Genomic DNA, 17,672 nt, shown 5'->3' on the forward strand with positions numbered 1-17,672 from the left:
AAAAAAGGAAGAGAGGAGGGAGGGGACTCAAAGTCACCGAACTGGGGTCGAAATGTGCCGTGAAACTAAGCGCATCGGGGCAAGATTTACTTAATTACCACTAATCGATGCACACAGACGCCACAGACAATTTTGGGCCGGCACACATCATAAAAAGGGTTGTGCCACGAAGGTTTCTGTCGGCTACCGAACCGAGGCGGCTCGCATTGTTTTGGGTAGCTTTTTGTGTTTTTTTTTGCCCGTGGCTCTTCTTAGTGTGCTTTTATTTTTCATATTTTTCATATTTTTTGTTTCAAAAAATGACCCATTTGCTACCGTTACGGTTACCCATTGCTTAGCGGCACCACAAATGGGGATCCTCGACGCGCGAAGTGAAAACAGGGCCACTCGGGGTGGCCAAGTGGCGCATGAAGCACGGGTTGCTAAAAAGGGGTTGGCATGCCCATGCTGCTGTGGTTATTGAGTAATTTCTAAACGCATTTTCTAACACCAGGTAGGACGTTCCCTGTTCATTAATCATCTTTAGCAGAGCACTTTCATTTCGGCGTGCAATTGCAAAACAGAAGTAACGCTTTAGCTCGCTTTTACGTTTTCTAATGATTATTTTGAATGCCATGCTTGCACTGATTTTTAAAGGTTAATTTTTACGATACTACAACCATTTTTACAGGCAAAAACATAAATATGTTGATAAAATTCCATAAAAAATAATATAAAACAACCTGTCAAACGATACATTCAAATGCTTCATAAACATTCATAACCGTCTCCCACACATTCTCAGTACGCCTTGGTGGTGTATCCTAGCAACAGGTAAAACATCGTTCTGTCACCTGTCAACAGTAAGCAGAGCTTGGAAGAGCATCTAAGCCAACGCCACCTACTCCACGGTCCCTTCGCCTCTCTAATACGCCACACACTTGCCACACACTTTGCCGACTGATGACTTCGTCACTGATATTTTTCACCTTAATCGCTTCCCTTTTCGGAGCTTTCTGGAATATAGAAACAATTTACTGGATTATCAATCGCCCCCACCGACAAAACAGTGCCGTGAATTAACTCATCCTACATCGTCCGCTTGGTGGGTTTTTTATCCCGCAGGGTTTAACCTCTGCACACCAGCGGGCACCCTCCAGCAACAATGGCGTTACATGCTGAGCGATCAATATCGTAAAGCGTAAAACTCGAATCACTCGAGCTCTCAATCGAACGGTTTGCCCCACGGGAAAGGGTTGGTTGGTTGGTCGCAGAGGAGAAGGTTAAGCGTTTCGGGGACTATGGCCACGATTTCGGTGAATAAATGGCGTCCTGATTGCAACAAATTTGTGTTCGATTTTTCATATCTCCCCATAGACTCTCTATTTCTTTTTCAGTTATTGCAGTTTTAGTAGAATATTGCGTGAAACCCTTTATTAGTCTCAGGAGTTGCGAGAGAGAGGAGATTCAACCCAACCATCCGATCGACTTTTTTTGGGCCGCTTGAGAGAAGAAATAAAACGTCTTTCACCATTCTCACAAACAGCATCCAGCACCGCAAACGCGAGACAATCGAAACACGTTTGCATTGCATCAAAGGGAGATGTTCTCCGTGTCCGCCTGTAACCATCACCACAAACGCTAGCTTGGAGACGCAGACACGCGGACACAGTGACCGTTTATGTTTTAATAACGCGCACCAATCTGTCCGAGACCGACGCCTGGTCCCGCCGAGGTGGGGTAGTAGACCCCCGACCGCGTTTATTTACCGGTCGGCTTTCTACACCTTGTCCCGTGACAGTTATGAACCATCGGGGCAAGTTATTGTGACGATTACCGATAAATTTAGATAATATCTTCTGCCCCGATACCGATGCCGATGGCGATGCCGTGCGCCGGTTTGCCGCCTGTCGGTACCGTTCCGGACCTGAACGATCGGGTCGCGGTGGTTTCTTCTTTTTTTTTTTTTTTTTAGATTCAATTCGAACGATCGAACTGGCGCGTCACATCGGCATGTAATCCTTTACAGCGCAGTGTTTTTTGACGACCACAATGGGCCTATTTGATATTTAGATGGGATAAATTTGGCACTAAATTTTAAATCGCTTGTTCGGTGTTTTGAATTGTTTTCTACTCTTATTAAGTAGTTTTGTTTTTGTTTTAAAGAGTAGTTTTTTGTTTTGTTTTTTTTTTTCTTTCATATTATATTTATTTATTAAAATGTACTACTCATACCCTAAATTCAAGGCTTTAGGTTCGCCTTAAATCGTTATTACTTATCAACTTTAACATTTATCTTTTATTTAACTATTTAACACAGCTGTGCGGTTAGTGTTACCTTGTATCTTGTACTGAACTAATACAAACTTCAAAATAAGACCTCAATTTGGCCATCGAGTATCCCTATCAGCTCCACTGTAGACGCAACCAAAGCACAACCAAAGTCTCCATCATAAACGCATCTTGCTCGATCATATGGTCGGTCGTACTAAGCTCGTCTGACAGGTCCCACTGCAGTACCCAATCTGGCTGCCTGTTCCCTACCAAAACTGCCATCGAAAATCTTCCGATCAACGCGAACGTGAAGGAGAAAAGCTTCAGCCTCTCTGATCTTAGCGGCTGACATCACTAGGGGAGGGCCTTCCCATTCCCAAAAACACCTTCCACCTTGTGCCATCCCCGTTTCCTAGGCTTCGGTCACCTTGCATCGGTCGCGTATCGGTTCGGTCTCGAAATAAAGATAAGCCACGATGCGTATATAAAAACCATCCGAATGATAATCGGTTTCATATTTTTCTGGGTGGAAATATTATTCAAATCGAGCGGCATCACCCCGGGACACGAGGCCATAAAACCGGGCGATCCCGACCCGGGCTGTCTGCAGCAGAGCCCTCGTGCGCATTATTGGAAATCAAACCGCCCGCATTCGCGTCCAGCCGAAGAACCGTTGAAGTGAGAACTTGAGATACGGCACCGATTTGCGTTTTGATTCCTTTCGATCCGTTTTCGCGAAAACCGCGAGAACGATTGAGCTGTGCTGCCTAGGCGAAGGCGAAGACGACCGGCTTTGGTTCGCTAGCCTTGGCCTACCTTGGATTTGAACCGGTTACCAAGAAGCCGATACCGTCACCGCGGGCTGGCGTGACCTGTGTGCGGCTGGCCTGGCCGGTGGCCGACGACGCGTCGGGTGATAAATCCATCCATATTAGCATCTCAATAGTTGTGTGGCGATCGTAGCGCAATTCGATTCGATACGGTCCCGGCGCAGCACCGTGTGAAGGAATTGATAAATTTATGATTTTACTGATTTACGACCCAGCATTTGGAGGATGCGAATGTTTATTGGCTGGTGGCTCCGGTGGCTCCAGCGTCTAATAGAGGCAAGCTACGCCGACTTTGGTAGGATGTAGCCGAATCCGATTTGGAAGCACGAAACCTCAAACTCATCGCTTGTCAGTAGCCTACACCGATCAGTTTACGATCAGCTTGTCATTTGTACGCAAACTAGCCTTGTTTGACAGTTGCTTGTTCGGCGATCAAAAGAGTGCCCGGAATTACAAGGAAAGCTCGATGTCATACGAGAAAGAAACAGTCACATTTTGATTATTAATTTTCTATTATTACATTCTAGCACACACGCGCATACAAAATGACTATAAACTGTTTACAAATGATATGGGAATTTTTGTTGCCCACCGGCAGCAGCCATAAAGTAGCCTGCGATTTAATTGCCCCGTAAAACAATCTCCCATTTAAATCCGGCACTATGAATATGAATTCTTTGTAAAGCCCTGCGTGTAACAACAGCGTTACACACGGTGGCGGACAGCGCTTAAGCAGCTTAGCGCCTAATAACATTTTAGACATTTTGTACGACGATGCCGGGGGGATGCTGCACCGTTTATTGCGCGGTCCCGCGGTCCACTGCAGCCACCGAAACCTGCTCCAATACCAATCACATCTTCCGTGCCGATTCCGGGTGCCATAAAAGATGCGCCTGACCTTGACGGGAAGAGTTGCCATAGTTGCCCGTTTACGTTCAGCATTGTAACAGACTGGTGCTCGTGTGCGTGTATGCAAAGTTTTATGTCGTTCATAAAACGGCTCCAAAACCAACTTTTTGTACTCATAACTAGCCTTTGGTCTCGTCGCCATTCCTATGGCGCATGGGGGGAAGGAAGGAAGACATTCAACTGCACTTTATTGCTTTATGAGTTAATCCGCTTCGCGTTATACATTCCGTTCGCACTGTTTGCTGTTTCAGCGGTGCCGTGGATCGATCGCAGCGTTATGGATCGTTATGGATTCCACAGATCAGCGGAAAAAAAGCACAACAACTCTCAACCTTCAACAGAACGTCAGTTTGGGATGTAGCGATTCCCTTGAATGCAGCAATCGTACACCATTTAACCCCACAAAGATGTGTTTTTTGAAAAATGATCCGAAAGTTCCTTTAAAAAAGGTAGATCCGTTTGAGACAAACAGGGGGGTGCAGGCAGACCGGCCCGAAATAAAGCCATAAATTATCCACCAAACTTTGAGTCAAATAAAATAATACACAAACACGCGCGCGCGTCTGACACTGGACACTGGAGTCTGCAGTGAAGGTGCTTTGCTTTATGACGGAATATTTAAAACAGTCCAACCTCCCTGAAGCGAGCGGGAACGCTCGGGTCGGGATTTTAGGCGGGGTAAAAAAGGGTTCTGTTGCCGGCCTCTATCCTCTAGACCCAACCGTACGAGGCATTTAATCTTGTTGACTTAGAATCTCTGTGGCAGGTTGACAGGGTTTTTTTTTTTATTTCGGTTGTAGTTGTAACATTCTTTTCCCTAGATGTCTTGTGACCATCTGGGTTACCACCGTTTGACCACCAGTGGGTCATTGATTTAAGGCAACTGACCCGCTATAAAACCGATAAGCGGTTGAACTTGCTTGCTCATAAAAAAGCAAAGCCCCAAAAAAAAAAATGCGACGAAAAGTGATACAAATCGTACGAACGTAAGGATGGTACGGAAATAAAATAAATCCTTTACCAGATCAAGGATCTTATTGCTCCTGCTCGCCGGCTGGAACTGGGATTCTTCCGATGCAACCTTATGAGCTGAGTCACATTAAAATGGGTGATCCTACACTGCGAGCAAGAGAGAGAGAGAGAGAGAGAGAGAGAGAGAGAGAGAGTGAGAGAGAGAGAGAGAGAGACAGACAGACCATAAAGCCGTTCGTTTTGGTGGGAAGCAGCAACAGCAGCAGCAGCACCAACGAAACAAGAATCGAACAGGTTTCAAATTTATGGTCCCACCCGCTCCATTCCTTCCGAACCGCACAACCAGCAGAAGAAGAAGAAGAAAAAACACCGAATCACCCGGGACACCCTGCCGTCGGGAACCGTTTTGTCTTTCGGGCTTGGGTTGCGGGATTTATGAAACATATTTATTGGAGCTATCATATCTTCTCCCATTCCTTCGGCGGACTGGGGCTTTGGCACAACACCACGCTTTAGCGGTTGAGATGGGGATTCTGGAGGTAGAGCTGCGATCCACCCAACAAAAAAAAAAAAGAGTAGGAGATGAAAACCCCCTTTAGAGTGAGGTTCCTAAAGGTATACAAAATTTGGCATAGTCCCGTCATAAATCATAAGTTACCGGTTAGCCGGTTGCGTTCGCATCCCTCAACTACCTATGCTGGGGAGGCGTCAGTCCCAAGATTCCAAACAAACGGGACTGGAGCTCGATGACCCCCGTAAGGTCACTAAAATGTGGTTGTTGTTTTGTTTTGGAAGCGAAAAGAAAAGAGGAAAAAAACAAGAGGAATACAGGATGAGATCGCTCACATGCAGCATTATCTGGTGGTTCATGTGGTACAGTTCCGGGAGCAGAGACTTAAGCCATACGGTGGTATTCTGCATAAGTCTTCCGGTGTTGACCTGCTGGTTGTCCGGGATCGTCCAGTCACACGCCGCTTGACCAAACCGTGAGACACAGCACAGAGAGAGAGAGATAACCAATCGTCAAAAAGGTGTCGTTTTTGACACCGGTTCACAAGTTTTTGGCACTTTTTGGGTCAGTGAGAGTGCATCCCAGAGGTTGGCAACAGTATTCGTTCTCGTTCCACAAGGCAATCCGGTGGACTTTGCTCGTATGCCGACTTTTAGGAACAAAAAAAAGCAACACAACGCCTGTTCAAACATCGAAGGACAAATCGAAAGTGCAAACAGGACCGAACTTAAGGGATTGAAGTGGACCCGACAGGGGCTCATGGTAATCCGTGGTAAGACATGGTAAAGCACGAAATCGAACTGTTTGGAGAGTGTATGTGAGTGTGTGTGTTTTTTTTTTTGCCCTGCCGTCCCTTGGGCCCTTTATATTGTGAATGAGCAAGGATTCTGCTTGGTCGGACGGTGGGCTTACATGGCCATTGGCATCAACACGAGAGCGGCGTGTCGTTTATTAACAGCTGTCATTAACGGGAAGAGAAATGAGTGAAATTTGACATTCGCAGGAAGAGGAAAGTGTGTTATGAGCATTTTAATCAATTCACCTGTCAAACTTAATATCATTAATACCGCGGTAAAGATGTAATAATATTCCATTTCGGTTGGATTGAAGCTCCTTTTTTTATAAAACAAATTTTTAATTCCCATTTCGTTCTCCAAAACATCAGGAAGTTCAAGCTTAATGGATCAATTCATTATTTTCCTTCCATTTATTTTACAGATGTCGCAGAAACGCAGGATTACAAATGTAAGGTGCCTTAAACAAACAAAAAAGGAACCGAAGGACAAACGACACATGTGTAGCCGCTTCCTGAATTTCAATTGTCAACCTTTATTGTATTTCCTTCCTTTTTGCTTTTCCAAAGTTCAAAAGCTTAGAGCCTCATTCAACAACATTCCACTCGACTTTTGCGATCGACCTGGCGAGATGGATCAGCAAAGGATCAGCGTGATCCCTTCGGTCCGGATTCGACCCGACTCCCAAGCCCGATCATCATTGAGCCGACAATAATAGCTTGAGTATGATGTCAACCTAGATACCGTTCTTGCCGAGTTCTTTACCACTGTTTCCTAGCGAGCCTTGGTGACACCCGTTTCACAACATCGCTTCTAAAATACCGAAATACCGCAGCGAGGAACGCACGATCGAAACTCGACTCGAACAGACACCAACGATCGAGCAAACGGTAAGGGAAAAAGTGAAACGCATGAGCTTTTAAAGCGTGTAATCCGATTAAAATCTTATTATTGACAACGTAGTGTTGCCCTTCCATTTCTTTTGCCCTCCGTATGCTCAGCGAGCCAACAAGCGAGCGTGCGGGAAGGTGACAAACGTAGTCGCTTGTTTACAGCTACGGCAGACTTCTACTGCTGCTTTCAAACACGCGCCAACGCGTCGTCTAACGATTGGTTGGAAGGCTGGGGGGAAATAGTAAAGCACAAGGAACGGAGAGAGAGAGAGAGAAAGAGAGTGAGAGCGCGCGGGATTAAACATCGACTAAACGTCAGTCGAACGCATTGTCACTTAATTTAAACTTGTCGCGTCGCTGCTGCCACACCATGCACCTCGGTCTACGGGAGAACTAGTAATACACCGCACGATAAATGGGCTTGATGGTGGGCACAGACGGATAGAGACAGTCTGGGCGGGTTTTGAATGCATTATGGAAGCGCATGCATTATGCATAGCGATAGATGTGATTGAACGTATCTTCATTAGGCTCGGGACGTATCTCTTACTACTGTTGATCGGTGTTATTGGCGCAGGTTATGGCTTAATTTACCTATCGGAGATAAGTGTCTCTTACACATGTATCAAGCACAATTGTTCTGCTTTTAAAAAGGTCAATCAAATCGGGCCACTAAAACGCTGATGCAAACTGTATTGGCTAAGCTGTATTGTTTAGGGCACACTCAGACACAAGACAATCATCCTACAAAGTGTCATTTTTGCAAATCCACCATTGCACCGTTTAATTGCCTCCATTTGCTGCGTACAGTTAACTATCCATCAAAGTCAACTCCATAACTCACGACGACGTGTATGTGTGTTTGTGACCTCCCTCTTCTTGGCTGGGAGTGTAGCGAGGAAAGATCATCCAGTCAATATGCAAATGGATAAGCCCTCAGCGACGCCATTCGACGATGTTGCAATGATTTCCACTATTGAACGCAAGCAAACTGTGTAACCGAGAACCCAAACCCCCTCCCGGAGAAGTGTGGCCAGAGCATCGCGTTCGGTGTGTTTCGATGCCAATAAATAACACCGGGCAACAATGACGAACCGATCTCCTTTGGCTACGCTTATGCTTAATACGCAAAGTCAGGGTTAGACATTAATCTTAATCCCGCAAAGGGAGATTATCCTTTTTTTGTGCTGCACTGCTGCGCACACACTCTCCCGGTAATGGTCATTAACACTGGGATAGGTGTACACCTCGGGGAAAGTAAAAGGGGAAACTGGGAAACAAGCCAAGCTCGTGTCATTGTGTCTTTTCTGCTTCGGATGGGGAAGCTTGGCGGTTGTCCCTAGGCGCGAAGATTCCTTTGCTACACGGAAGATGGAGGTGTGGAATGTGTTTCAAATGTTTAAAAGATTAATCTGGAAAATCTTGAATTACCTTAACGTCGATAAAGCCCACTACTGAAGTTTAATATTAACAGATCAGAGCTATTTCCGCATTTTACTTTCGCCTGTAGTTTGTGCCGTTTAAAGCTTTACCGATTGAGACACATTTAACAATAACTAAGCGATCTTTCCAACATCATTCTGTAACATCTATTGTCAGTAACATCACGCCCTACATCTACAGATGCTTCAGTCTACACCAGATGATTCCGAATTATAGTTAAAAACCAACAAAAAATTCCTCCCTGCTCCCTGCTGTGTCAAACCCTTGACATTACCTCCGTAAGGACGCAACCCACAATCACTCGTGAAACAAATGACAACAAAACACACCGTACCGCAGTTCCCTTCCGGGTTGAGGGCTTTTAATTGGGTGCATCGTCAACATCATCATCATCATTGGGCCAGACGAGTGCCGCAAAGCCCCGGTAAAGCCCCGATATCGACAATTGCTTCTGCTTTCTTCTTTATCGTCGTGGATGGGCCGAAACGGACAGCACGACACAGCAGTCAATTGGACACCTGGTGCCCTGGTTGGCAAAGCTGTGACAAATGTCCCATCCCTATCCGGGTGTGAGGGTTTTTTTTCTGCCTTTATTATTATCAACGGTTGCATTGTTTTTCGGCAACCGCTGTCGGTTATTTACGGCAACAGCACTGGGACGGTGTTGGAAAATTAGTGTGAAAATCTGCACTCCAAGCTCGACGGGTGTCGTCCGGCGAGCGTGCCAAAAATGCCTACCTCCTGTCAAACCAGCTGTCGAGCGGAGTCCTGTGTAACATGAAGGTATATTTCCAACGGTGCCATCACAGGATTTTTTTTCTCTCCAATTTATCGCATCTAAACGAGCATTTAATAAAGTGGGCTACTTTTTCCGAAAAACGAGGGAACGCGCAAAGGTTCAAAACAAATAAAACCGACCGACCGGTCAGTTTGTGTGTTTGGGCTTCTTGTGCCAGAGGAGAGCTTCTCAATTTGAAGAAGGCATTCTGCGTCCTAAAAGACCACATGTGGTTCCTTGTTGTTTGTTTCGGCCCCCGTGATCCGTTTATCCTGGCCCGCTAGAATTGCGCGCAAACGATCGCAGGAAAATAATAGATCGTGTGTGCAGCTATTCTACACATCTTCTACATCTCCCCAAAATGGTCGGGATGGTCAGATCTTTAGACCACGGTGTTGAAACGCGAACATAAAACAACCTGTCCGTAAGGCTGATCGGAGCTAAACTTGGAGCAAACCGAAAGATACCCATCCCAACTAATCCGTGTCGATTTACCTTCCACCTGAGGACTTGAGGGCATCTTTTCTTCGCTTCCCTTTCCGCCACCACAGCCTGTCGACAGCCCGGCGACGACCCCGTGAGACGTGATTGAGAAGGCATTAAAATTTCATAGAAAATATTTCAACATTAGCCCTGGATCATTAATAATTTATGTACTGGTGGACGGGCAGCATCGGCCAGCGCTTTTGTTTTTTCTCTGCGTAACACACTGCATGTCCGACCTTCGCCCGTTGGAAAAGGTGGCCCCAAACCACCTTGCTGCGCACCGCCGGCGCACCGAATCTCCGTCTGGTGTGTTGAATAATTTTTCCAATTTCTCATGCCCTAATCCACAATTTCATACTTCATAATCGTGTGTGAAGTGTACAGCTCGGCCGGGGCGCACCAAACCCGCGGTTCGATACTTTCTCGATTTGTGATGTGAAAAATTCCACTCCATTGTTTTTCCTGCCACGGATGCACGTTGGCTCATGCATTGGCACTTTTTCTTGCGGAGTTTAGCGTGTGGACGGAGCGTCCATTGCATCTATCGATGATCGATGATTACGGTTTCGGTTCGGCAGGGAGCGACGATCAGGTGAAGATTACGAAAAAACAAAGCGATTGTCCAGGATTATGAGGGCCGCGCGAAGTCGAATTGAGTTAGTAAGACAATTCGACGCGGGTGATTTTTCTTTTGTAATGCCAAAGTTAACGCGCGGCGAGCATTGGAGATGGTTGGAAAATGAAATCCAATTGCGGCGTGAAGTAAAAGTGTTTGGATGCGGAAACTTCTACACAGTTGGGAGATTCAATTTGATCGTTTTAGAACCATCGAAACGAGCTCATGAAGAATTGTGTCTCAATTATTTCACTAGAACCTTCCTTTTTAAGTACTTTGTTTCATTGCAACAAGTTAAATTAATGTTGAAAAATTTACTTACGGGGTTTAAATCTTACATTTTGATTATAAATCTCCAGCACGATCCAGCCTTGATACAGCTTCTATTTGCACAACAAACGGCACAGCATCTACAAGCACCATTGAAAGATGCCGCTTTCCAATGACAGATGTCAAATGTCAGCATAACAATGTTAAAGTAAACAACAACAAAATCAAATCATTCGCTACAGCGACGTAGTGACCATTGGCAGACATCTTGAAATAGAAACCTGATGTATCTTTATTCGCTTCGTATCCCACCAGCCCGTCCAGAAGGGAAGGGTTGAACAAGATGTCTGTAGCTCGAAAAAGTACTCCCGTAAAAGTAAACAATCTTTCAGCCACATCCCGAAGCGGCACCGCACAACAAAGTGTGATGGATATTTCAATTTCCCCTGCACCTTCCCAGCCGTGAAGAGAAGTGAGTTCACGGGCCAAAGTCCTCGAAGCGCACAGGGAACTACTGCCCCGTTTGGCACTTGTGTCAGAAAACAGTGCGTTCACTGTACCCGCGCCCTGCCTTCGCTCGGAACGCACTGAAGTGCGAAACCATTTCAACAACCCCTTTCGACGCTCACTCAAGTACAGCACTGGTGCTTCAAACTGCTGGCGGCAACATTAGAAGGCTCATCGCTAACCACCACGCAACCACGGAACATCTTCATTCGCTCGGGTAAGTCTAACAAGTTAATTCGTTCGTGCGTCGTTCCTCCTGCAAGTGGCCGCGCGATGTATAGGAAAGGGGGGCTTCACAGAAGGGTGCACAGCGCGCAAAGACAGATCCCGCGATTTCGAGTGGCCGTATCGGTAACAGATTTGTTTTCCATCCAACCAACCCAAAAACGGGATCCTGCCACCGAAGGACCGGGGAGCCCTATCGGACATCGAGTGGGTACGCGGTGCGTGACGCGCAAGTTGCCGCCGCCACTCGAGCTTCGAAGGCTCATCTGCCAACCGAACCTGCCCGCTCACCCCGCACATAAACTCCATGCTTTGCATCACACCAAACACGTTCCATCGGCAGAAGACAGATGAAGGTTTCAAGTTTCCAAACACTGCCGTCCTCACGGCGCTTTTGGAACTGTCTTCTTTTCTCTCCCACTCTGCTTTTTTTTGTTGTGGTCGGTTCGAGTGTGCCGCCAACTTCTCGCCACCTGAGAGGCGCCTGTTTGGGAAGGTGTTTGAGCATGATCATCATCGTGCTACTGCTAGAAAGTCAACGTGTGTGTGTGCGCGCTTGTGAACTTCCACTAGATGACCGGTATTCCCTTTTATGGTCGATCTTCGGTGGTGGCGACGTTCTCCGTCCCAGTGGACCACTGTAAAATCGTGTACGGATGACAAGTCCCCGTGACACTCTGTACCTTCTAGAGGGTCATAAAAACGGAACACTTTTGTGTCCGAGCGGATGCGGTAATTATCGTCCCACCCTAAATCTCGGCGATTTGATCAGGTTTTTATGTCCAACGCTACCAGGCAACACGTTTCTTTTCGAACTCTTGCTGGAGTGCGATAGAATTGCGTTTGACATTTATTGGGTTGCAGATGTGTTTGTCTAAAAAATCCAGAAGCCTACAAATACACCTATCATCTGAAAGTATTTAAACCAAAGAACATGCTTCCTTGGAGAAGACCTGTGTCGAACGATTTGTGACCACCAACAATTTGCGATAGCGTTGTGAGGAACTCCCTGATATCGATTTGCATAAATATGTATAAAATGTAAATTATATCACTTTCAGCGTGTTCAGATGTGAGTGTGTGTGTGTTGTGACTTTGCAAACTTCCACATCTCTACATACTGCACTCCAGCTCAGCTGGTCAGCTGGATAGATTCGCAGAATACCAGCAGGACCTAACCCGATCTGCCCGGAGGCCAATTCAAACGGCTAGAAGCTTCATAATATGATATCAACGGGGAAACAAATCCCACAAGAAGTAGCTGGTGTGTTAACGCAATAAAACAAATTTTGTCTCCCTTTCTGTTTTCTCATTGCGTGCCTGATCTTGTGGGATGATTATTCCAAAACAGAACGTTTTAAGAGCTCTCAAAACTGCTATCAAATTACCGGCAAACGAGATGTAGATTACGTGCGACGTGTTGGTAGCAGGTTAGATATGATGATCGCCATCCCGTAAATGTCCGATCCCAGCGCTGAAAGTGTGAACAAGCTGGAAGGAGACGCTTTTTTCGAGACACGGGTGTGATCGTGACGGATGTGATATGACACTTTATTCGACGGGTTTGGAGAAGATTTCGAACAGCTGGGTAGCATTTACGAGTTATATGTTTCTTCTTGCTTTGAAGCATGAAGTTTTTGCTCTGTCATTAGAATGTCACAAGAAATGCCCCAAATATCTAAAAGGTCGTGCACGCTTTAGTGTTCGGAAAAAATCGTCCCCATTCAACAAAACTAAACCATTCCATCACAAACCTTCAATCGTGCTAGATCGGCACCTTTATAACAACAAGCTTGAAATACACAGGACCACAACTATTCAGATATCTTCGAAAATATTCAACTCCCCCTCTCTCTTTAGCGATAAGCAATCTCGCCTCATCCTCTTCCCCCAATTGTACCCAGCCGCAAGCCTTTGAAAACTGCTCAAACATTGAAATGCGCAGCCCGTCTGTTTATGATTTGTTTGCCTCACATTCAATGTAAACCCATCTATTATTATGCGTTTCGTTCCAGACGTTTGGTATCATTTTACCCATCAGCACATTCCAAAATCGCAAAAGGCATTTCTTTCCCCCTTTTTTATTTTGCTGTTGGAGAATCGTTTCCAGCCCCAAAATCGATTCGACACGCGCATCAAAAACCTTTCGAAACGCATCTTTTCACTGGTGGAGCATCGTGGACGAGGGAGGGCAATAACCAACTCTCTATCGGAAAGGATCTTCCGATCGTTAGATAAGGATCGGTGAAGCTTGGAGATTGGAGACGAATTGGCAAACTCGGTTTCACAGGAACGAGTTACTGACAATAAAAAAGTTCCTTATTGCATGATCTACAATCGCAATGCTTGACCCTATTGCAACGTTCTTTATGCAACATTTCAATCGAATTGCACATTCGCAGTGCCCCAACACTACCTTGTACCGTGTGCCCGGTTGATGGGTCAGGTACAATTTCACATGATCATCGCCGGTGCCCAGCTGGGGAGCTCTGGCTGCGAGGCCACACAGAGACACAGAAGATTGAGCCGCATCATGCTCATTTCCATTATTTCATCTTTTAATTTGATTTTATCTCCAAACGCTCTAACGCCGCAAACACCGTTTGAAGTCGCACCGTTTTGTACGACCCAGGGAACGCGTACGCCAATTGTAAGGAGGAGGGGTTTGGACTGGGGTTAGACATTGCCTCTACTCATGATCTGTGTGGCATCTTTTAGTCCATCTGTGGTGTCCCTGCAGCATTCAGCTGATCCACGGCCGTACTGGTATTGGGAAGCTTCGACGATCCCTTGCCTGCCTGCAGCATGACTTGCAGTTGTGCTGGGGTTCGGCATACCAGTCTGATCCACCCAAAAGAGTCCGACAGGCATAGTTTAAAGAGTTGCGTTAAGATGATGGAGTTATTATTAAATGCTAAAGCATTTAAAGCCATTTCTTCCCAGCGTACATACGTGGTGGATTAAACAGCTCGAATGTACAAAATGTTTTGATTTCGATTGACTAAAGTCTTTGAAAATACATTCCTATACACTACAAACAGTGAGAAACAACCATCCTCTTGCCCAATAACTGTTCGAAAGCAAAGCAGATCATCCATCATCGATTATTCTCCTCGGAAGTATCACTCAATGCCGTAAGATCAGCGTAAGAATCGACCAAGTCATGCAACCGTTTGCTGCTCCATCCATAACGCAAAAGAACGTGACCATAAGCGCGGCGACGAGAATTCACTCCTTCCCCGCCATCCCGTTGACCGGCACCGCCTGCCGACGGCATCTCAGTCCGTTCTTCAGGTCCGTTTTGTGTCATGTCTGGAATCCACGACCGCGGCCACACGACTTTCGTTTGACAGGTTGGTTTTCCCGTTTTGACAGTGTTTTGATCGGTTGTTGGCGGCGGCCAAAACCTCGGCGTCGGATATTCTTCCCCATCCATCCCCAACCACTTGCGCGCGATCTCTTACCTTCAGCTGTTCCAGTTTGATATCCATCATGATCGGGTGAGGCTGTTGTTTTTTTTTTTTTGGTCGAGCTGTGTTTGTTTGCTTTTTTTTCCTTCCTCCCTTCTTTTGGTCTGGATGTCCGTTTTGTCGTCCGGCTGTCTGTCCGTGTCAACTGACAGAACGAGCTGCCGGCAATCCCCAGGAGCGTTGCTCCAACGGTGTGACACTCGAGTATTTCGTTGCAAGCCTAAAGCTTCACTCCGTGTCTAGAGAAATCCCACGGTGTTGTTCTACCTCCGCAAAACACACACTCTAACACCCTTCGATCTTCTTAATTTCGTACTAGAAACACACTTGCACACTCACGCACACCCACTTGACAAGCTTGTAATCTTGGGAACACTGAGATGCACTTTCGATGCTTTTTTTTCGCGTACCAAACATTCACCGGCCGAAAAAAAAACGCTTGCTAAACCTCCCGTCGTTCCCGAAAACCACGAAGCAAACGGCCCCAGACGGCGGTTTACAGATCCAATCTCATCGACACTCGAGCTAACACTAGCCGTAGCCTTCTGCGCGCCTACCGAACGAACTCCCCACAACCTGTCGGAGCGGCAGAGGCCATATCGACATCTCGTTTTTTCGCACCCCGAACCTGGTGGGGTCTGGCTTCCCTGGCCCCCCTCTTTGACGAAAGCTCCACCACCACCAGCACGATAAAACCCCCTGTTTGCGATCTCTATCTCTCCCTTTTCTCTTGCTCACGATCGCGTGATCGCGTCCACAATGTTGCTCTTAGCCACACAGGCTCCCCCACTGCACAGCGAAGAGGGCAATGGGGAAAACCAAAAACAAAAAAGGCAGCAAAGCTTCGCACGTGAAACAACGCAAATCGCTCACTACACAGAACCGCGCACACGCGCCATCCATTCATAAAGCGCACCGGTACCGTTTTGCGTTTGCCATCATTTTGTTGCGTTCTGCCAACCAGAAAGACAGATCCGTTGGCACGCTGGTTGCGAAGGAGAGAGAGAACATATCTTGAGCGATTCGATGAGTGTCACGTGTGAAGGGTGAGAGTACATAAGCACTCAGGGCGAGCAAAAAGAAGGCGTAGCTTTTTGGTACATTCTGGGTTGTTTTTTTTACAGATTTTCACGCAGATTTAAGCAAACAAAAACTTTTAAAATCTTGATTTTTGTTTATTGTTTTATATTTATAAATTGGTAAGAGTATTCTAGAGATGAAACCTTGTGTAATTATAGGCTATAAACGTGTATGCTATGTGTTGGAATCTCGACTATCGGCAATATTCCTTTATTTGATTTTTCATTAATAGCTCTACTTAGAGCCGGTAGAGCTCAACTACTGGTATAAGATAAATATCCTTTAGCAAGCTAACTGTCCCAGTTCTTAAAGTGTTGTCCTTGTATGATTTTTTCACATTCTTGGCCTATAAAATTCGTACTAAATTGGATGTTTCTATTTGTTTTGTTATCTCTTACAGTCCACAGTCGAATCGATACCATTTTTAGTATTGTTGTCCTTGAGTAATGTCTATGAGAAAAAGCTGAATATCCAGCCATTTAAACTATTCTGCTTTTCTTGAAAACTCCGGTATGTCAACAAACCAGTGTGTACTTAAAACTTTCACTAACGGTAGTAAGTAATCCTGCCGATAATCCTTGAACCTAGCCGTACTCCAGCTTTTTCAACTAACTGTAAGGAAAAGGGTAAGCCCTTAGCAACGCCCCTTTTTTGCTTCGCCTGAGTGCTAGACATTTATATACTTTCGCCATCGCCAAGGCACTCACGGCACTCACAACGTTTTCCCCATGTAGCGAAATGATGGCAAGCAGCAAGTAAAGCATCCAAAAGCACCTTATGACCACTATAGAAAAATCACAGAAAACCGTAAAGCTTCAGCAAGGGGGAAAATCTTAAGCCTTAAAAGGATACCTTCCTCACACAGATTTGGCAAAGAAGATACTAATGTCTGGTAGAGCAAAATATAGGGACTTTTCTCTTCCAGCACACTGATTTATGTGTCACTGCTCCTAACAACTTTCCAGCAAAATCAATGCGTTCTTCGAGATGGAAACGATCAGAAAGAGACGGACGGTGTACTTAGACACTACATTTTTCGCCCTTTCGCCATGGTTTATGTACACGAGCGCAAACACCACCTTTTACGATGATTTCATTGTTCTCGTTGATACCGCTGCTCGTCGCTCATCATTTGTTTACCCCGTTGGTGTCCTTCCCTTCGATGGTTGCTTCCTGCTTCCGGTGACTCGTTCATGGGTTTGCAAAAGTTTGTACAGCGCTTGTTCTATCTGGTCTACCATGGGATATTGCCGAGGTTCTACCCCTGGCGCATAGTACGCATAGTCGACAGACGGCAGAAGAAGGCACAAAATTCAATTCAATTACCGTTTACGAATACATAATGATCGTTGGTCGGTGCTGCAAATCGCTTTAGCAAGGTTTAAAGAACTTTAATACACTCGAGACTGAGACTGAAATTCGATGATTTCGTTTCAATTCTGCCATCAAAGGTAATCTTTCAAAAGTTGCTAGATTTTTGGAGTGTATGTATGTGCAGATGATAGCATTACTAGCATAGATGTTAAGGTTTTGATTTAATGAAAGGTCTAAAAATAATTTTAATTTATTACAAAAAAAGTGGTTAAGTTAGTAGAAAATATACAGGCTTTTATGATTCCTCTATTAGCCCAATAA

At 45.7% G+C, this 17,672-nt stretch overlaps 1 protein-coding gene across 1 annotated transcript in view; it reads right to left on the bottom strand.

The window, feature by feature from the left end:
* LOC121594368 (LIM/homeobox protein Awh-like) overlaps nucleotides 1–15,867 on the bottom strand; it is a 29,797-nt gene extending 13,930 nt beyond the window's left edge. Inside the window, exon 1 of the mRNA XM_041917544.1 lies at nucleotides 14,952–15,867. Within this exon, the coding sequence (XP_041773478.1) occupies nucleotides 14,952–14,981 (30 nt within the window). The 5' untranslated portion in view covers nucleotides 14,982–15,867. The remainder of the gene's footprint in view (nucleotides 1–14,951) is intronic.
* Nucleotides 15,868–17,672: the final 1,805 nt, after the last annotated feature.

Source organism: Anopheles merus, chromosome 2L (assembly GCF_017562075.2).
Source record: "Anopheles merus strain MAF chromosome 2L, AmerM5.1, whole genome shotgun sequence".
In the NCBI taxonomy this organism is placed as follows: Eukaryota; Metazoa; Arthropoda; class Insecta; order Diptera; family Culicidae; genus Anopheles; species Anopheles merus.